The 22860-nt window shown below is 42.2% G+C and overlaps 1 protein-coding gene across 2 annotated transcripts in view; it reads right to left on the minus strand.

Annotated features, from left to right (window-relative positions):
• Positions 1-22860, minus strand: part of LOC146805135 (uncharacterized) — a 147334-nt gene that overhangs the window by 88271 nt on the left and 36203 nt on the right. For both annotated transcript variants that reach the window (XM_085620473.1, XM_085620472.1), the window contains exon 6: positions 22144-22273. In XM_085620473.1, coding sequence (XP_085476599.1) covers positions 22144-22273 — 130 coding nt within the window. The remainder of the gene's footprint in view (positions 1-22143; positions 22274-22860) is intronic.

The raw sequence follows: 22860 nt of genomic DNA on the forward strand, positions 1-22860 counted from the left end.
AGGTGCTGGTAACTGGTGGGAGGGCAAAATTACTATTTTAACTCTGCAGGGAGCTTCCCTCAGGGATGGTGCAGGTCAGTGCAGAGGACCACATTTTCTATTCTAACTCTGCCATGTTCTTGCCTCAGGGAGGGTGCTGGTCAGCGGTGGGGGGCAACATTACTATTCTTACTCCACAGGGTTCTTGCCTCAGGCAAGGTGCTGATCACTGGTGGGGGGCAAAATTAATATTCTAACTCTGCAGGGTGCTTACTTCAGAGAAGGTGCTGGTCAGTGGTGGGGGGCAAAATAACTATTCTAACTCCACATGGTGCTTGCCTCCGGGAAGGTGCAGGTCACTGCTGGGGGGCAAAATTACTATTCTAATACCGCAGGGTGCTTGCATCAGGGAAGGTGCTGGTCAGTCCAGGGGCAGAAATGTACTATTCTAACTCCCCCATGTCCTTGCCTCAGGGAAGGTGCTGGTAAGTGGTGGGGCAAAATTACTATTCTAACTCTGCAGGGTGCTTACTTGAGGTAAGGTGCTGGTCAGTGGTTGTGGGCAAAATTACTATTCAAACTCCACAGGGTGCTTGCCTCAGGGAAGGTGTTGGTCAGTGCAGAGGAAGATATTTACGATACTAACAACTACCCCATGTCCTTACCTCAGGGAAGGTGCTGGTTCATGGGGATTGCTAAATTTATATCACGATTCTAACCCTGGCCAGCCAGCGGTATTAATTTCACGGAAGCGAAGAAGGACCACAACTCTCCCAAAAGACAGCACCACTCCAAGGATAAATAACCTCAAGAATAGCAACTTTCCAAAGGGAGAGAAGAGACAAAAAAAGAGAAGGACCACTCAGGTGTGGCAACAGCACAGCACCAAAGTTCCCATTTAACTCCTGAGAAACACTGAATGGGGAGCCTGTAAATTATTTTGAAAAGTACGGGGCCCCTGCAAAACTGATACTACACCCTAGCAGGGAAATGACATAATGGGAAAAAAAGGGAAGGTGACATGAAACACAGTGTGCATCAAGACACAGTGTGCATCAAGATAAAAATTGCATGTCAACTCTAGATAGTCAAACGGTGCTGCATTGTCTAGATTAGAAATACGGTCATGAATATGAATGAACAATGACAATTTTGTTTGTAAAATGCTTATTTTTTAATATTCTGATTTATCTTTTTTTTACATAATACAAAAATGAATTATTAATAAATATAAATTGTATTCATAATGACTGAATTGTCTCAATAATATGCATAACCACATACATTTATTTCCATGGAGCAAGAAAAATCCCTGTTTCTGATGACTTTCATAATATACAATGTCAACTTTTATACATGATATATTCTTATTGCCACCCTTAATGTGTTTATATCAACTAATATTTTGAAAGTATGTTCATCATTTTAGAATATGGGCGACTTGGTGACAAACAACAATGCGTTTCGGCTAAGCCTTCATCAGGTGTCCGCTCATTGTGGTTAACTAAATAGAAACAAAATGTTTTATATATGAGAAACTTAATTGTCTAGAGTTGACCAATATAAAAACACATCTAATAAAAAATAGGCACACAATTACATGTTAAACACAGATAATAGCGTTTGAGGTTCCTGTACTATTATCAGGCAATATAGTTCAAAATAAACTATTGATTGTTACAAATATTACAAACGATTAATATTGTTATACTAATAGAAAAAGAGGACATTTTGTAGAAAAAGAAGAGAGATTAATTTGTGTACCTCTACTGAACTTAAGAATACAGAGGTAGCAGTAAAATACATTACATATAAACAGGGCCTCTCACCAATTTACAGAAAGTATTTAGAAGATAGATAGCTAAGACCTGATTAGATAAAGAAAACATCCAATATGAGCATGAGGATAGTATATATGATCTGAGGTGTTGCAAGCATACCTTTTTAATGTCTTGACATAACTAGTGACTGATGAAATAGATTTTAGATGATATTAATCTCAATTCTGAGGACAACTGTATTCAGTGGAACTGAAAAGTCAGACAAAAAATGACTAATATTAGTTACTTCTGAGTGTATGTTACAAGGTTACAATTTGTATTAATAAACTCATCCTTATCTATTGAGTAGTATATACCTATTTGGAGAGTATTCTCATTCTCTTTCCATCTGCTACACTGAAGTGGCATGTGTAGCTGTGTTTCTAAAAATTATTGTTCACTGACCATGAACCAAATATGAATGAGAAAGCCAAAATAAGGGGAACACAGCTGACTAACAATCAGATAATATCTGATAGATGTCAAGTAAATGTACAACTTGATATAGACTCAACTCACTGGCTAGACAAAATGAGATCTGATATTATTATAACTGTAGAAAAGATTATTACCTTTTATTTCATAGTTTCTAATTTAAATTTGTCGATGCTTCTTAGCAATAAGAAAATATTGTCAATAGTCTCTAGAGATAGTTGACCTGAAATGATATAATAGATAAACATATAATCTATTTCTTACAAGGTAAATGTGCCTCATATAGTTACTGATATTAAATGATTACTAACCTTCTGATAATAATGGACAAGAAACATTCTGCTAGAAACTTGATTCTAAAAGATACCAGTTGACACTCCTTCAGGATGTTACTGCATCAGTTGGATGGATAAATACAACTGAGAAACATACAAAAAGATATTCATATAAATATAGAGCAATATGTCTTAATAATTGCTCATATGCTTCAACAAAAATTGGTATAGATAATGAGCATAACAAGGAGTTTTGTGTACTGAAATGTTCAGTCTGTGCATACCCTTAAGTGTCATGTATTTTATTTGCATGTCTGTCTTTTTTATATATGTAAGGTCTTCTACCTAATTATTCATATAGTTGCCAACCTGCACAAGATGCAATGATTTTAATCTAATATGCAACTAATGTGAATGACTATAATCTCACATAAAGAACAGCGGTGGCAAGTGATTGTGTGCAACTAAATGGGATCTATGTAGAGGCCGGTTAGTCAATATAACTTACGTATGATTCTGGACAAAACGTATCTAGCATTAAATGTAACCTCTTGCGATGTTCCTTTTATATTAATGCCTCACCATTGTTATCTATATTCGCAATTATTAATTCACGTATGAATCAATATTTGTATACGTGATATATTTGCTAAAAATAGAATAAGTCGTCATAGTTTATAAAGGGTGACACTCAGTTGAACACAAACCCTTATTATTGTAATTTTGAAATAGTGTTACAAGGCAATCTGCCTAAATCAAGTGGAGGCAAGATGCTAAAAAGCCCCTATTGCGGAGACTACGCTAAAGGTGCCCTGGAAAGCGTGTTTTGCGGATAAATAGAACCAACCGTATTACATAAAAGATGGTCTAATTCTGATGGCTATGTTATGACTGCCTTAGACAGCGTGTTGATTCATGCATTAGTGTAAAAATAGCCGCATTCCGCTATAACCTGATTCGTTACTTGATGTAGTCTATCTGTAGTGATATATTTAGTGTTAAAGTTTGTCCATAAATTGATTCACTACTTATGAGTGACTTATTCCAGAGAGATTATATCAAATAACGCCTGCCATATCACTATTATATGACGGAAAGGATCCTATGTGCGATTGCTACTGTTGATTAGTCTTAAAGTAACCTCACTTGCAAATATAGGAAGGTCTAATTAGCGTGTAGATGAATAGGAGTATATATTGTAAAAGCAAAGAATATCCCCCAAAATGACACAATTAGGGTAATTTCAGATATTTTGGAATCAGAGAATTTAGAGGGTGCCAACAAAGACTTTATAACATCGTGTATAGAAATGGTCTTGAAAAATAACATCTTTTTATTTCAAGAAGAGGCATATATCCAAGTGAAAGGGACCAGCATGGGGGCTACCTGTGCTCCAAGTCTGGCATGTCTTTATGTTGGAAACTTTGAACAAACACACATCTTCAATGAGATTGCGCCATACTTTGAAAATGTACAGGGGTGGCACAGATTCATTGACGACATCATATTTATTTGGAATGGCCCCAGTCAAGAGTTAGACTCTTTTTTAGAATGGATAAATTTAGGGGACCCCAACCTTAAGTTTACAGCACACTATGACAACTCCCAGGTAGATTTTTGGGATATCAAAATCAAAAATGTAGAGAACACCCTACAGATGGAGCTGTTCACGAAGCCCACTGACAAAAATACTCTCTTGACTTATGATAGTAATCACCCAAGATCCCAAAAAGATAACATCCCCTTTGGGGAATTCCTAAGACTAAGACGGAACTGCACATCAATAAATGACTTTTACAAGCACGCGGAGACTCTATCTAGTAAATTAAAGGCCAGAGGGTATCCGAAGAAACTAATCAAAAATTCACTAAAAAGGGCCAGATTTTATAACAGAGACTGCCTATTAGAGACCAACAGAAATAAAAAGGACATCTCAAGTGACAGAATTGTCTTTGTTACACAATTCTCAAATAAGAGTAATAAAATTAAGAATATAGTGAATAGAAATTGGAGAATCTTAAACTATGAGGCAGAGAACAAATTGGAAAAACCCCTTTTTTCGTTCAGGCGAAATAAAACTATACGTAACTCCCTGGTGAGAACATACAGACAGGCAAAAGATGCCCAAACCACACTAACAGGAGAGAGAGCCAAAGGCAATTGTAAATGTGGTACCTGTTCGATCTGCATACACTGCATAGAAACAAAAAGCATAACGTTCAACAATAAGACAATGTGGGCGACAACGTTGAACAATTGCCGCAGTAAAAACGTGGTTTACCTCCTTATATGTCCGTGCGGATTGGGCTATGTGGGGGAGACCGGGAGGGAACTCCGTATCCGCCTACTAGAGCACAAATCCGCAATCAGAAACATGAAAGAAAATGCCCCACTCACGGATCACTATGGAAAACTTAGACATAAGTGTGATGAACTTAAGTGGTTCATACTGGAAAAAATCACCATAAACAGGAGAGGAGGAGACATTGACACTAGAAGGAAACAACGTGAACAGTGGTTCATGTGTCACCTCAATACAGTACATAAGGGTCTGAACTCAAAGGAGGACTGGATGAATATTATCACTAGATGATAATATCTCGATCCACGTGGGTTTCCTGATATGGTTGTGATATTTAGCATATCCGTCAACCATTAGAAGATTGAGCATCATAGAGTGTGAGACGTAATGTTATAGAGATTAGGACAGATGTCAATAAAGTTTTATATTACAAACAAGACATTCCCCCACACCTAAACACCTGATATACTTTCCAGCCATTTTTGGCCGCCTGTAGTAACCGCAACTGACAACAACATATAAACGGGTGGAATCCTAATGCCACCGTCATCATTGTAAATGTTAATAAAGTTTTATCTTATGAACATGATATCCTTCCACACCGAGACATTTGTTGTAGTATTCAGCCAGCTTGATGTGCTGTGAGCAAAGACATCAACAATTTAGAACGATTATTCATGTGGAAAACATTTACGGGTAAATAAAAATAAAGAATTAAATAAATAAACATAATATAACTAAATGTATCCGTAAAAACAAAAATAAGACAGGCGTTTTATTGAATAGACTAGAACATCACTAGGGAGAGGGGTCACGCTAGGATTGGTGGAATCATAATAGAAAGTTAGCGCTATGGCAAATGCGACCCGATTGGCCGTAAAACTACCACCTGACTGAGCCAACCAATAGGAAGGTGGGGCTCTTTTAAACAAATGCGAGACGTCAAACCCACACAGCGGTAACCAGAAACCGCATCACGGAAGTCTTCCTGCATGGACGCAAAAGCCTGCAGTGTGTGAGGTAAGAATGGAAATATAGCGTAGGGGAAACCGGGTCCAGCGTCACTGAGACGCAACAAGGACTGATGTTCATACAAACATTCCGGACGGATAGATATGAGGGAACATTTATTTTATCCTTGTCCCTTCACAATACAGGGCATTTGAGAAACCCCGAGGACACTCCACCGACTACGGGTCCTTTTTAAGAATTTGAGACCAATTAAAGAACCAAGAGGCCACTCTACATGCAGGATATTTATCAGCAACTACAATCAGGTACGAACGAAGCCGTCATAAATTGAATCAAAGAGTAGGCTATAAGGTGGCAACACTAGATAGTGACATTTATACATATTACAGGTATAAACGAAGGATAACATCAGTGGGGCCAATCCTACAGAAACAGCATATTATATCAAGAACTTACAACCGGCATGAATGATAAGGTGAGAACCAATTGTTTGCATTACACTCAGGTAGCGAGGCATTTATACTATAATATAAACGCAGTTTATATAACCACATCCGGAATGGATAATTTTGAATAATAATCTCTTCCCAGATCAGAACACTGAGATTCCATGTAGGACCACAATTTATCGTGTGCTTTCCATGAGAACTGTCCGTCTATTTTAGTGGACACCTACTATATAGTAGAGCAACAAGCAGATATTCAGGTGAGAATATCGGATTGATTAAAAACTAGTACATAAGGAGAAGATTAACCATTTTAAGGGTGGGCTCCCAGAGCAGCGACATGTGGAGTTCAGATAAGCATTTACCCTGTATGATCATAAAAGTTACAAACAGAGCATAGCAGATAAGAATGGGAGGGAGTTCTAACAGCCCCAATAAATACCCGTTTTTTTAAAACTAAGTGAATCGACATTATAGAGACTCGAATTATTTAAATCATCTAATCCATCATCATTACATCTTCTCTCCCATAGCTGGAACCTCTATCCACTTGTGAACTAAGAGAGAAAAATCTATCACTGGTCTTGATAAAGATAGTGGCATAAATACAGCCTATCGAAACGCGTCGACGCACAGGAATTGACACAATCCAAAGCACCGGGCACTCACTTGTAGCGATAATTTGAGTCAGATCCCACAAGTGTATAATCCTTGAAATAGTTAAAAGTGGATGTGTACTGAATGACAAAGTGTAGTGTCTTTTTATTGTTCTCTGTATTCTCTCTGTCATGCAGGTTCATAACAGAATGATGCAATATATTTGAATGCTTGTTTTTACTTTTTTTTAGTAAGAAATTTTGTTTATGTCATTGTGTAATATAAATTTGAAGCTTTCTTTGTTGCAATGCATATTGTGATTTAACATGTTATTAAGAGTAAAATAGGGACCATGGATTATTACAGTTTTTAAATATATGTATTGTATGTGTTTATTAAATAAATGTAAAGAAATCATTTTAACCGATTTGTGTATATAATGACTGCAGTGTGTCAATTTAGTTAGCCAATTTATGTGCAATCAAGGGACTGCTAGGAGAGATAAAAACACATATTCCTATTCCCTTTATTCAACCTTAGAGTTTCTACCCATTTCCACACGATCAAGAGATCTCTTGTTTTTACTTGGAAGAGTACCCTATTCCCTTGATCTTTACAAGGGGTCTCTCTCTTTTGACTATACCTATATTGTAAAAGCTACATTATTAGTGCCCTGAATAGTGTCTTGTTTCATATATTAATGAAACCAACCATGTTGCACTATAGACGGTCCAATTATAGGGGCTATGCTATAGATGCCCTGAACAGCGTGTAGATGCACACGTTAATCTGAAAACTATCGCATTCTACTATAAACAGATTCGCCGCTTCATACGAGCTATCTGCAGTAGTGTATGAAGTGTTCAAGTAAGTCCATAAATCAATTCACTATTTTTTAAATAGCTTGTTACAATGAGATAAAGCCAATTTGGCAATTACCACATCACTATTAAGTCAAGGAGGACTCCTATATGTAATAGCTACTATTGATTGGATTAAAGATGACCCCGCTAGCGATGCCTCGTATATACACTTCGAAACAAGGGGGGGGGTCTGAATGACGTCTAAGTAAATAAAGGTATCCAGTGACACAGAAATTGTGTCTTACCTACTGACAACGTGTTTCTCCCGAGTTGGTACTGGCGTCAATTGTCTAGGCTAATTGAATCATGTCAGTTCTATTTATTTGTTCAAGACGCTTAGTACGTACAGCGCATCATCATAGAAAGAGGACTGACTGGGTGAAAAGGTTAACCTCTAACAAAGGCGCCATATTTTAATGGTTATCTACCCCAAGAGACAGGCTAACTGTTATTGTCGAAACTACTCTTCATGACTGGAATGGGTATCCATTGACACAGAAATTGTGTCTTACCTACTGACAAAGTGTTTCTCCCGAGTTGGTACTGGCCTCAATTGTCTAGGCTAATTGATTCATGCCAGTTCTATTTATTTGTTCAAGACGCTTAGTACGTACAGCGCATCATCATAGAAAGAAGATTGACTGGGTGAAAAGGTTAACCTCTAACAAAGGCGCCATGTTTTAATGGTTATCTACCCCAAGAGACAGGCTAACTGTTATTGTAGAAACTACTCTTCATGACTAGAATGGGTGATTAACTAATATAATTAGCATGAACAATATGTACATGTATTTGAGAGATCGTAAAGTTAATACAAATGAGTCCATGAATTACACACAGATCACAGCTAGTATCTTATTTATAAAGATGGAAAAATTATGTGGATCAGTATTTGTGAAAAACTTTCTAATTACTATTTTTGATAGCTTGATCCCACGGTATTTCTTGGTTGAGCCCTTTTACTGATGTACCCAGAATAAAAATCCAATAGACTTCTCTTAACTTCCTAGTCTTTTCTGCCGTGGTGCCCTGTTTATGGTAAATTTTCTCCAAAATATACCATTGCATGGCTTCAGGTGCATGCCTGTTTTCCACATAGTGTTGCACCATAGGTGCTGTAAGTTTCTTAGTTCAAAATGCTGATCGATGCTCTGTCAGTCTAGTGTTGAGACTTCTTCCTGTTTCGCCTACATATCCCAGATGACAGGGACATATAATTAAATAGACTACGTCTGTCGATTTACAGTTATTCAAGCTCTTGGATGATATTGATTGCCCATTGAAGCTGAGTGTCGATTCTTCAATGGCAGTGTCACAAGATTTACAAGTGGTACATTTGAAATTACCTACCACTGCTTTATTATTTTCAATACTTATCTGTGAAAAAGTACTAGTATTTTTAATCCTTGAATTGACCACATGATCCTTTAAACTTTTATTGCGTCTGTATGCAAATAAAGGTTTAGGGATGGACATATCGATATTTAAAATTTGCCAGCTTTGATAGACTGCCTGACGAATTCGCTCATCGAATGTCCTGTAACAAAGACCAGAGAGGGGTCCTTTTTGGCTTTGGTATTTGTTAACAGATGTTGCCTATCAAAGAAACAAGCTCTTTTGTATGAGTCCCGCACAATCTTTTTTGGATAACCTCTAACTAGGAATTTGTTTTTCATGGTCAATGACCTTTCATCATAATCTTTTATGCTTGTACAATTTCGCCTCAGGCGTAAGAACTCACCAAAAGGTATGCTGTTTTTTTGGATAACAGGGTGAAAGCTGTCATAATGTAACAGCGTATTCCTAGCAGTTGGCTTGGTGTATAAGTCCACTGTCAGGATACCATTGTCATGTTTGATCAAAATATCTAGATATTCCACCTGTTCTGTACTCATTTTATGAGTAAAACGTATATGGTCATCACAAAGATTGATCCATTCGATGAATTCCAAAAGTTTGTCATGCGTGTCTGTCCAAATGAAAAAGACATCATCTATGAATCGTGACCATCTGGTCACAGATTCATAGAATGGTGCTATCTCATTGAATACAAATTTCTTCTCAAAAAGGGACATGTAGGAGGAGCCTAGCGCGCAACCAAGATGGCCGCGTAGGTGCGAGGCTCCCGAGGACCTCCGCAACCTCCTACGTTTATCCTGTCTTCATCCTGAATCGGTTGAGGGGACTGTGTCGGTGAACCTGGGCCGAGGTGGTACCCGTTTTCCATTTTTGAATCGGACCCCGGGTGCCGGGGTGAGCATCGACTGAAGTTTGCGGCCTGCTTCTCTCCTGACCCCGGACTCGAGTTGGGGGGTGACCCAGTGGCGAAGTGAATAACAACGGCAGGCCGAGCCTGGCGAGTCGCGTACCCCACACTTTCACTTTCGCTTTTGAGTCCCCTTGCCGTCATCGCGAGTGGGACTACGGCGCTTCTTTGTGTGGTGGTGGCCTCGCTGGGGGACCCTGCCTGCCTGCCTGCGGGGACCCGCTCCGCCTTCCTGAGGTGACCCCCCGGGGCTCTCGGCCTTGATTGCTTGCTCTCCACTGCGTGACTAGTGAGGGTGCGAGATACACGACGATGGCCACGAAGCAGGATGGAGATCGGCTGAAGGCCAAATCAACCCGGCGTGGCACCGCACTTCAAGTCAACATTATGGATCGCTACACCCTCCCGAAGGGGTCTCCCGGCGGATCGCATAAGTCTTCCGAGTGTCCCCCGGATGCCCCGGATTTGCCTACGGATCTGACCTTGCAGGACGTCATGGGCGCCATTGCTGAGATGAAGACCTCAGTGGGCCAACAATTCGACACCTTGGCGCACAAACTCGATGCGGTCCTCATCGATGTCAACCTTGTTAGAGCAGATCTATCTAAGACAAATGACCGGGTTGACTCCTTGGCCCATACCGCGTCGGGCCTCACGACTGAGGTAGCGGCCCTTCAGACGGAGGTGCGCCGGCTCCGGCAGGCAAGTGCGCTCATGGATCGGCACCTGGAGGACTCCGAGAGCAGGGCCCGGAGGAACAACATTCGCATTATCGGAGTGCCCGAGGGACGGGAGGATTCGGCGGCGGATCTCTTTGTGGAGGACCTGATTTCTACCCATCTCCAGCCTCGAGGACTGAGTAAATTCTTTGCGGTGGAGAGGGCCCATAGAATTCCTGGCGGCAGACCGAAGGTCGGAGCTCCTCCGCGGCCTCTTATTGCCCGTATCTTCAACTTTCGGGACAGGGATGCGATTTTGCAAGCTTCCAGACTGCAAGGGCCGCTTAAGCTGGAGAACATGGAGGTGAACTTTTATCCTGATTTCACGCAGGCGGTCCAGAAGCAGAGATTGAGTTTCATGGGCGTCAAGCGGCGGCTTCGAGACATGAACTTAAAATACGCCATGCTTTTCCCGGCCAGGCTGCGTGTGGAGGCTGATGGTCGCACTCACTTTTTTGACCGTCCTGAGACGGCCGGGGACTGGTTGGACACTTTGTCTGGGGGACATGATCGGGATGGGATGGGGGCGGCGGGAGGAGAGTGCCCACCGGACCGGGTATGAGGTATTGACACTGGGGCTCATTCCTGATGATGCCACTTTTCGGCCAAGCTTAGGGTCTCTTGACTGTTGTGTCTTGTTTCCCCTCCATTGGAGGTGGTGCTGTGTCTCGAGGGGGTTCTCTTTCCTCCTCTAGGGGGTCTTTGTAGTTTAGTTTACACAGGGGCGACAGGCACACTGCAAGTTGGGGGGGCTGTTTGGGCTCATGCAGGGGTGCAGGGAGGGGGGAGTTTTGTTTGGGATGTTGGGTTGGGGTTGGGTATTGTTTATTTGCACCACAAGGCAGAAGTATTGTTGTGCTATCTCTAAAGTGCTCTCTTGGGGGAGATTGATCGGTTTTGGCTATGATGGGGGGTAGGGGACTGAGCCTTTTGTCCTGGAATGTTAATGGACTGGGGAACAGGATAAAACGGGGGGTGGTCCTGCAGTTCTTAAAACGAATTTCACCCGATATAGTATTTCTGCAGGAAACACACCTCATTGGAAACTCCTTTCGTGCCATGAACAGACGGGGCTATCGCCTTGTAGCCCACTCGGGCTTCACATCTGGTTCGAGGGGTGTGGGCATTATGGTTAAAACCTCGCTCCCGTTGGAGGTTGATGAGGTGCTCCATGATGATAGGGGACGATATACAGCTCTGGTGGGTAGACTGGAGGGTAAAGTGATTGTTTTGGTTTCTGTTTATGTCCCGCCAGGGTTGCAGACAACTACTTTTGCTGATTTGGGGCGCCTTCTTCTGGGCCTGCCGGAGGGGATTCTAGTGGTTGGGGGGGATTTTAACGCTGTAATTTCCGGAACTGAGGATCGTCACCCTCCCAGGGATCTCCCCCGTGCCCAAGCTTGGTTATCTGGCCACTTGGATACCCTGGGGCTGGTGGATTGTTGGCGGCTGAAACACCCTACGCAGATACAATACACCTTTCATTCCGGGGCTCATGGCAGTCTTTCGAGGCTTGATTATGTTCTGATGCCAGCAGCACAGGCGGGGAGGGTTGGGGAGGTACGACATCTGGCTCGGGGTATTTCAGATCACTCCCCGCTCCTGTTGCACTTCGACATTGTCCCGAGGGGGGAGGGGAGGGTGGTCCCGATTAATCCCTGGTACCTGCGCGACCCCACAATTCGCGCAGATTTGGTTAAATCTCTTGAGCGATATTTTGAAGACAATGTGGGGTCTGTGTCATCTGCGGTTTCTTTGTGGGAGGCGTTTAAGACGGTACTCCGGGGGGAGGCCCTATCCCTCATTTCCCATTCCCGGAGGCGCGAGCGGGAGGAGGTGACCCGTATCGAATCTGAGATAACTGAGTTGGAGGGTGATCTGGAGTGTGGAGTAACGGACGACAAACTGCGTGCTCTCCGACTCAAACAGGCTGACTACAAGGCCCTAGTCACGGAGGCAGCCAGGGGCCTGAGTAGAGAGCAACAGGGGCGACTGTATGATGTGGGTGATAAGGCTGGTAAACTGATTGCGTGGCTGGATAAAAAGGAGAGGGCGAGTCGAGTTGTCCCGTCGATTGAGAGACTGGATGGTGTGTGTGTCACTGAGCCGGAGGAAATTGTTGATTGTTTCGCTGAGTATTTCCGTGGGGTGTATTCCCCGGTATCTTCCCGCTCGGAAGAGGATTCCCATGACCTGCTTAAAGACATTGCACTGCCTTCCCTTTCGGAGGAGGATAAATTGTTGTTGGACGTGGCCCCGACATCTGAGGAGATTGCCCTCGCCATACGTTCGGTCGCCTCTGGCAAGGCCATGGGTCCTAATGGCCTTCCCATCGAATTGTAGAAATTACGGCCGGATACGCTGGCTCCGCATCTCCGTGCTATGTTCCTCGCGGCCCGGTCGGCGGGTTCCCTCCCGCTGGACCAGCGTCTTGCCACTATTGTGGTTATTCATAAGGAGGGGAGGCCGCGGGATCGTGTCACGTCTTACAGGCCCATTTCGCTGTTGAATGCGGAGCCGAAAATTCTCGCCAAGGTGCTGGCTAATCGGCTGGTTGGCGTGGTGTGCGATCTGATCCACCAGGACCAGTCCGGCTTTATCCCTCATCGCAACACCGCGCTTAACCTGCGGCGTCTGCATGGGGTGCTCGCGAGGGTCCCGTTCATACGAGAGCCAGCCATTTTGGCGTCCTTGGACGCCACTATGGCGTTCGACACGCTTGAGTGGCCATATATTTGGGCGACGCTGGCTAAGTTTGGGTTTGGCCCGGGATTCATTGGCTGGGTGAAACTGTTGTATTCCGGACCGCTGGCGCAGGTGGCGGTGAATGGTAGAGTATCGGCGCCGTTTGAACTGGGCAGGGGCACGCGGCAGGGCTGCCCGCTGTCGCCGCTCCTCTTTGCGCTTGCCTTGGAGCCCCTGGCGGAGTGGCTGCGGTGGCACCCTTCGATTCGTGGTCTCCGATGGACCCCCGAGTATGAGGATCGCGTATCCCTTTACGCGGACGATATTCTTTTGTACCTTGCTTCCCCGCGTAAATCACCGATTGTGTTAGTGGATGTGTTGCGTTCATTTGGCCGCAACTCCGGCTTAGTCATCAACTGGGCTAAATCCTGTGTGTATGTCCTCTCGGGGGAGGCTCCTATCCTTCCGCGGGGTTGTCCTATCCAGGTTGCTCCGCAGGGATTTAAGTACCTGGGTATCTTTATTACCCTGGACGCCGCGGCCCGATATAAACAGAACTTACTCCCCCCCCTCCAGCGCCTGAAGGAGGATGTGGCGCGTTGGAGGCGCTTCCCGCTTTCGCCGTTCGGCCGTGCGGCACTGTTTAAGATGATGTCGTTGCCACGTTTCTTATACGCTTTACAAAACACGATGGACGTCGTCCCGGCGTGCTACTTTCGGGAGGTGGAGGGTCTGCAGCGCCACCTGTTTTGGGATGGGAGGCCACGTATCGCCCTCGCGAAGCTGACGCTCCCGTGGTATGACGGGGGGTCGCCCTCCCAGACATCAAACGGTATTACTGGGCCTCCCAGCTGGCTGCGATAAATCACGGCCTTTATGGGCCCGCCCTTAACCCGGCTTTTGAAATGGACAAACTGTTACTGCCGGGTGGCGACTATAATCGTGCGCTTTACTCTAGATCGCTCGACGCACGTTTGACGGGCCCTACGCGGGTCGCGGTACGGGTGTGGCACGCGGCAAACTTGGCGATGGGGTGGAAGGATCGGTTGACCCGGGCGACGCCACTGTATGCATCTGAGCGACTGGGCTGCTTGTGGACCTTGAAAGGCTTTGAGAAGTGGGACATGATAGGCATCAGCAGGGTGGGCGATCTCTGGACGAGAGGGGGATTCAAAACGTTCGATGTGCTGCAGACGGAATTCCAGTTGCAGGACAGGGAGTACTTCCGATATGTACAGGTTCGTCACGCGCTGTGTTCCGTATTCCCGGATGTTGCCTCCATCCCGGAGTGCTCCCCTCTGGAAGATAGAGTGCTAGATGGGCATGTACCGGATGGCACTATCTCATTGTTTTATAAAAAGCTCATCAACGATCGCTCGGGACTGCTGACTGGCCTTCGTGAGGCATGGGTCGCCGATGGATTGGAGCTGGATGACGAGGACTGGGTGTCTGCGGTGGCCTCCCCGAAAGAGGTGGCCATACCGGCCCACCTTCGCTTCGTCCAGCTCAAAATACTCCACAGGGTCTATGTTATGGGGCCGGGTCTGATGCGTATGGGATATGCCGTGAATGGGCTGTGTAAGCGTGGGTGTGGTATGTTAGGGACCTTCATCCATACTTTGTGGGAATGCCCGGAGGTGGCGCGATTCTGGCGTGGTGTACATGCGGTGTTGCAAGCGGTCACGCATGTGACGCTGTTTCCCGAGGCTAGGAGATGTCTGCTAAATGTGTGGGAGCCGACTGATTACACGGTGCCGCAGACGTGGTGGGTGACTCTGGGATATATGGTGGCCAAGCGTGACATAGCACAATTGTGGGGCTCCCAGAGGTCACTAACGGTTTCGGTGTGGAAGGACAACATGGATTGGTGTATGTTTCGGGAGAAGGTAGTGTATGTGGCGAGAGGTAAGCCTGGGAAATGGGTGAAAGTGTGGGGCCCCTGGAACTCCTATCGTGGCGGGATTTGTGCCCCGCCGCTGACGCCTGACTTGGCAGTGGCCCAGTCTCCCTAGTCTGCTTGTCACCTTGGTTCTGGGTATTGTGTCCACTTTGTTTCTGTCCCGGCCTGTCCCCCCCCCTATTCCTGTGGATCGGTAGGGTCCTCCCCAGGGGAGCTCATAATGCTGCTTTGACTTTTGCTGCCTTGTGGATTTGTTTGTAGTTTCTTATAAAAAATTGAACCGTCATTTGGGGGGTCCGGACGGTGTGGCCGCCAACGCTTCCTTCGACTTCTGGGACCTTTATCACTTGCCGCTTGGGTTTAATAACTGTATTTTATGCTCTCACTGTTTGCTAGCGGCCGGCCTGAAGGTTGTAGGCCCATCTTTGTATATCTTTTGCATTCTGTAATAAAGGTTTCAAAAAAAAAAAAAAAGGGACATGTATATGTTGGCTACAGTTGGGGCACAAGATGCCCCCATACTGACACCTTGCTTTTATTTATATAGGTGTTTATTAAATTCAAACACATTGTCCTCTAAAACTACTTTTAAGCATTCTAGAACAAAGATGGAAGGACATTTGATATTGTACGTATTGATGAACCAATGGACCGCCGCTAATGCTCCTTCAATGGGGATGTTACTATAAAGGGCTTCTATGTCCATAGTTACCAAGAATTGAGTATTGGTGCAAAAAGGCGTGTTCTCGACTAGATTGATAATATGTCGAGTATCTTGAACAAATGCTGGAGTTCTCGATACATGGGCACATAGTATAGCATCTACGTACTTGGCCAATGGTTCAGTGGCTGATCCAATCGTAGTTACTATGGGTCTTAATTGAGGGTCTATGGCATTTTTGTGTACTTTGGGTATGCCATAGATCCTGGCCATTTATGGTTTCTCATTATTAAGGAATAGCCATTCCTTATCGCAAATATCACCATCCTGCAGAGCTTTGTTAGTCTACGTATTTTATTTGTTATATTAGACGTAGGATCTCTAGTAATTGGACAATAAAAATAAGTGTCTGCAAGCATACTTTCCATTTTTGAGATATAAATTGGTGTGTCAAAGACAACAATGCCTCCTCCTTTGTCACACGCTTTGACAGTTTTGTGCTGGTTTTTTTTTTCAGATCTTGTAAAGCATTATATTCTTCTTTATTAAGATTAAAGGGTTTTTTTTCACATATTTCGTGATATTTAAAATCTTATTGTACACTACTTGCTCGAACACTGCTACTTCCAGCAGCAACTGTTCGACAGTAGGCGTAAACTGAGAAGGAGGTGCAAGACCAGACACATTGATACTTTCCAAATGTGTATCTTTGTTGGTGAAAAAGACCTTTAATCTGATCTTTCATTTACTTGACATCTATCAGATATTATCTGATTGTTAGTCAGCTGTGTTCCCCTTATTTTGGCTTTCTCATTCATATTAGGTTCATGGTCAGTGAACAATAATTTTTGGAAACACAGCTACACATGTCACTTTAGTGTAGCAGATAGAAAGAGAATAAGAATACTCTCCAAATAGGTACATACTACTCAATAGATAAGGATGAGTTTACTAATACAAATTGAGACCTTGTAACATACACCCATAAGTAACTAATATTAGTCATTTTCTCTCAGACTTTTCAGTTCCACTGAATACAGTTGTCCTCAGAATTGGGATTAATATCATCTAAAATCTATTTCATCAGTCACTAGTTATGTCAAGACATTAAAAAGGTATGCTTGCAACACCTCAGATCATATATACTATCCTCATGCTCATATTGGATGTTTTCTTTATCTAATCAGGTCTTAGCTATCTATCTTCTAAATACTTTCTGTAAATTGGTGAGAGGCCTGGTTTATATGCAATGTCTTTTACTGCTACCTCTGTATTCTTAAGTTCAGTAGAGGTGCACAAATTAATCTCTCTTCTTTTTCTATTAGTATAACAATATTAATCGTTTGTAATATTTGTCACAATCAATAGTTTTTTTTAAATTATATTGCCTGATAATAGTACAGGAACCTCAAACGCTATTATCTGTGTTTAACATGTAATTGTGTGCCTATTTTTTATTAGATGTGTTTTTATATTGGTCAACTCTAGACAATTAAGTTTCTCATATATAAAACATTTTGTTTCTATTTAGTTAACCACAATGAGCGGACACCTGATGAAGTCTTAGCCGAAACGCGTTGTTGTTTGTCACCAAGTCGCCCATATTCTAAAATGATGAATATACTTTCAAAATATTAGTTGATATAAACACATTAAGGGTGGCAATAAGAATAGATCATGTATAAAAGTTGACATTGTATGTTATGAAAGTCATCAGAAACAGGGATTTTTCTTGCTCCATGGAAATAAACGTATGTGGTTATGCATATTATTGAGACAATTCAGTCATTATGAATACAATTTCTATTTATTAATAATTCATTTTTGTATTATGTAAAAAAAAATGATAAATCAGAATATTAAAAAATAAGCATTTTACAAACAAAATTGTCATTGTTCATTCATATTCATGATTGTATTTCTAATCTAGACAATGCATCGCCGTTTGACTATCTAGAGTTGACATGCAATTTTTATCTTGATGCACACTGTGTTTCATGCCACCTTCCCTTTTTTTCCCATTATGGGGAGCCTGTAAACACACAAAAATGCAACAGTAGTTACTACCATGTACTATTCTCTTCCCTGTGACTCTAACAGTCAATTAGATTTTAAACTAAATTAGCGTTCCCTGCGTATCCTCAAAGGTTTACCTGGAACGGATTTGTCCATAGGCATCAAACAAAAATAAATCCATGAAGCTGGTTATGATTTCACCATGTCACGAAAGTCTCTTCATTCAAATAACAATAAGAATCATAAATAAAAAAAAATAAGAGTTCTTCCTCAGTACACTGACCGATAAAAACCGCAGCACACGAAGACGTAGGATGCAGAAGGAGGCTACATCAAACAAATCGAACCTCCATATACAGGTTGCTTCCACAAGAATGGTAAGGCATCACAAGAGTAAAAAAAATAACACCAGTGAGGAGCAGAGAGAAACCGGTAAGAGCGGGAAAACAAAGACGCAATAAAGCGAACAGGCCTTCAGAATCCTACCTGACTCTGCGGGACTGCAATCCTCGTAACAAGGGGAGAAACTGTCTGCACAGATTCCGCGGCCAAACGTGAGACTTCGACGTCGCACAGGAAACTCAAACAGCAGCCAAGGAATCCGCAACGCTGATTGGGAATCTTCTGACGTCACAAAGGGGACTCCGACGCGGACCAGGAATCCTCAACACCACTCAGGAACTCCGACGCTAACCAAGAGCCTTTGATGCCGCTCAGGAAATTCCACAACGCCGAATGAAGCAAACACGAACAAGTGGGCGTGGTCCAACTTCAAAAAGAAAGTAAGCCAAGCAGTGCTCTGTCCCTTTTGCCCTCCTTTATTGAGTCATGTGCATCAGCTGTTCTCCCCATGCCAATGGGCACACGCAGGGAAGGCTGCTCCTCCACTGCCTAAGTTATAAACTAGTGGTGCATTCTGGATAATGTAGTGTAAACCCCAGAGCACATGAAACACAGGGTGTAACAATTTACAATTCTAACTCAAACAGTTTCTTGCCTCAGGGAAGGTGTTCATCAGTTTTTGGTTTGAGAAATCTAAGCAATGAAAAATGAAACTAACAGACTTTTTTCACAGCTGAAATAAACTGAAAACCATCATCTGAACTGCAAACATCATCTCCAGCATTAGTTCCACTGAAAGCCTCTCACGGGTAAAATAACCCAAAAACCTAATTTTGCAATGAAAACTAACCAAAACATGTATTTTACAAAGCCAAAAGCTACACAAACATCAATCATTAAAAATCCACTTTTTCTTTTAGACCTTCCCAACATCAACCACAAGGGAGAAAAACTTTATTCCACAAAAACAGCAGAGGAATCAATTCTAGAACATCAAAAAGACAACATGGGAACCTTAGTAAGGTGAGGCAAATTTAAACTAAATGAAATGCCTCTTTTTCTTATTACAGGAATCAACTACAAACCATATTAGAAAATCACAAGTCGCAAAATCCAAAACAATATAGCAAAGCACATGTTCTTCAAAAACTCAAATGAGAACTAAATAAGTATTAACTATTTTTTTTGCAGGTTCAAAACCAGTGCTTTAAATGGGAAAAAATAAGTGCAGGTACTCGTTAAAATGAGCTGAGTGGGGGGCTAAGGACAAGACGAGGCCCATACTGCATGTAGCTGCACACTGAAAATAAGGTGTGATAGGGATGCTTTCTAGGGGACAGCCTTTCTTTACAAGGTGAAATAGGAAGACTTTGAACTTCATAAGTTAAGAAACAGTGGTGTGAACAAATGCTGGGAATAGGCCCTAAGTCACTGTTAATGCACCTAAGTCATCGGCCCCACAGGAATAATAATCAGTGTGCCCCTGGAAACGGACTGGAGTAACAGCATGAATGACTTTAATATTAGTTGCATGTACCAAAACACATTAGAAATGCACTAACAATAAAATAGGTTACCTCGTTATACAACATGAAGGCCAATCATATGTTAATATTTCCTGCTTCTGTAATATCTGCAGCTTCTTAATGCCATACCCTTATATGCTTGGATGAATACTTATATATTCTTGAGTGCGCACTCAGAGAAACAGCAGCAATGCTAACACAAAGCATTCCAAGAATGTTCTTTAAAACACCTGGTGAGTGTCTGGATTCTCTCCCCCTTTCACTCTCAATTCTCACACACACAAACATGCAAACACAAGCAGGCAAACACCCAGACAGAAGCAGTCACTCACACAAAAGACTAAGGTGGGATAAAGGCCATTTGAACGTGTGTAAAATGATTTTACACCTCTTATCTCTGGTGGTTTTCTTCATTGCTGCTGTCAACGGGATGCCAGGATTCCAGTGTGTTCACAAATGCATACCATAGTGTGAATGTGATTGACAGCACAGGGCCTGAATGGACCCTGCTCTGTCAAACTCGGCGTGATGGTGAACACCGGACATTATGCAAATAAGCCCTGCTGAATAGTTTACAGGTGGCTCCGCTTGGGCACGATGAAAATAAGAAGTGCTGGTACTCAGTACCTGCGAGTACCGTCCCATTTAGAGCACTGTTCATAACACTAAACATTATCGAATTGTGAAAGCACATATTAACAGGAATAAATGGTAAAGAAAATACATTCTGAAGTCTCACTAATCAAACATGTTTAACAAAAAAGAATTTCTTTCCAGATTAAACGTTCAAAGAAAAACATAAAACTCAAAAAATCTTTTTTTTCTTTATTTTACAGACATTTCAAAAAATGGCATCAGCAAGACAAGCTACTTATGTGAAATCCCATTGAGGAAACAGACTTCTGAAACACAGTGTACCTTTGTTGTAAGGAGAGATTAACTAAACCCAGGAGTTATTGAAGGTGTGTGCAAAATTACTCATTCCATTGCACAGGCAGAGCGGTTACTCTTGGGGGCACTGTTGAAAGGACCACAGAGCATAACCACTCTGCCTCTGCAATGGAGATTGAGGTTAGAGAAGACATAAATCAAATGAAAGAACTTGCATCCACCTCCAATGAACCCTGTGGCACAGTTTTGGGGGAGGTATCCAAACACATTCCTATGCATGTAGCAAGTTGTATGCCCACAATCCCAAACTTACGCAGAATTATACAGCGAAGAAAATAGGCAAGTAACCCCCCACGTGTAACACCCCAAACATACTTAACATTCCTCCTGAACTAACTGTTACTAATGAAACCTTTCTTGTGCATGACAACAAACACCCTAAAAAAAGAATGCTAATCTTTAGTACTCCCCATAACCTTTTAAAATTGGAGACTAGTGATATTTGGATGATGGATGGGATATTTTTATCCACACCACATCCATTAACCCAAATATACGCTAGTCACGCCTACATTAATAACACTGTAGTTCCCATAGTGTACAGTTTACTCCCTGATAAGCAAACCTCAACTTACACTGAATTTTTAACAGTGCTAAAATCTAAAACACAAAATAAAAGTCCTAGGAAAGTGATAATTGATAACCAAAATGTATCCCAAAACCCAAATTCAAGGATAGTTTTTTTCACTTTTCACAGGCGTATTGGCAAAAAATTAAAAAAAACATCCTAAGTTGAGTATTACATATCAGGCAGTAAACTGCAATTTAAATTTAAAAAATGAACTGCCTTGTGCTTTGTTCCTCCTGACTGTGTGGATGAATACTACAAATCAATTACTGAATCTGACTATTTTACTACAAATGAAGACAAATTGGGGACCCTACTAAATTACTTTGAGGACACAAGGATTGGCCATCTAAGCAGGTTGGGTCGCAGGAGGAATCCAAGGTTTCCTGTAAGGTGATGGAACTGTTACACGGCCTGCTTAGAGGGAGGAGCAAAGACCAATAATGCCATAGAGAGATGACACAACTCCTTCAGTAAATCAATCGGAAAACCTCACCCAAACATTTATCATTTCTTGGAAATTTTGAAGAAGGAGAAAAGTTTCCAAGAAATGAGAATAGCGCAATCATTGACTGGTAGTCTGAACCCACAAATTTCCAAAAGAACAAAAGAAATGTCAGAGAGACTATTGGGACAAATTCAACATTTTTTGTTGATGGCGGCATCAGACTACCTACACAATATTCCACACATACTACATTTCTAACTATCAGTAACACCTATTCTATCTTACTTGACTGTTTTGCGATTTTATGATTAAATAAAATTGGCATTTTTCAATACATTTTTCCGAAACTATAAAAAAAAACGGGCTACATACCTTCAGTTGTCTTCCTTCTTCGACTCTTGTTGTTCTGTAAAATTCCAAAAGTTCAGCAAGAGTCTGGTGCTCACCAAATATCCAAAGTCTCAAACCATAATCCACTATCCAATCCAAAGACCGTGCATAGCTATCAAAAGAGACACAGATTGGCATAGCCATATTTTACAGCAAACCAACTGCTGCAAAGTAACTGTGTAACCTTAAAAGAATCTATCCCCCCAAAAATCCGGAAAAATGACAAAAGTTTGCCAAAAAATGCAACAGGAAAACCATCATTGCAATCCTCTTTCCATCAAAGGTGTGACAAATGAAAAAAATCCAAACTTAAAAATGCTGAAAAAAATCACACATTAACTTAAAATCCATTAACCCAAAAATTCCAAATTGTCCAAAACATCCATTCGGCCATCTGTGTTCTCCAAAATTCCACATAGGATGCTATTAATTTTTTTAAAACACGAGGCAGCAAAAAGTTTAATAAAAAAAATGTTGCTTCCTTTACACATTGGTTTAAACAAAATATTAATAATTCTATCTATATACTTTTTCTTTTTTTACATCAAGAATGTAAAAGAAGCAATTACTCTGACGTGAGCCTACAACTGCTACCTGTATAGGAATGAAATTGGGGTTAAAAACATAAAAACGAAGGAGCGTGGCCGAGCAACATGGCCGAGCTGACGTGATCCGTCTTGGCTCCCGCTCCACGCCAGT

Source organism: Triturus cristatus, chromosome 8 (assembly GCF_964204655.1).
Source record: "Triturus cristatus chromosome 8, aTriCri1.1, whole genome shotgun sequence".
Classification (NCBI taxonomy): Eukaryota; Metazoa; Chordata; class Amphibia; order Caudata; family Salamandridae; genus Triturus; species Triturus cristatus.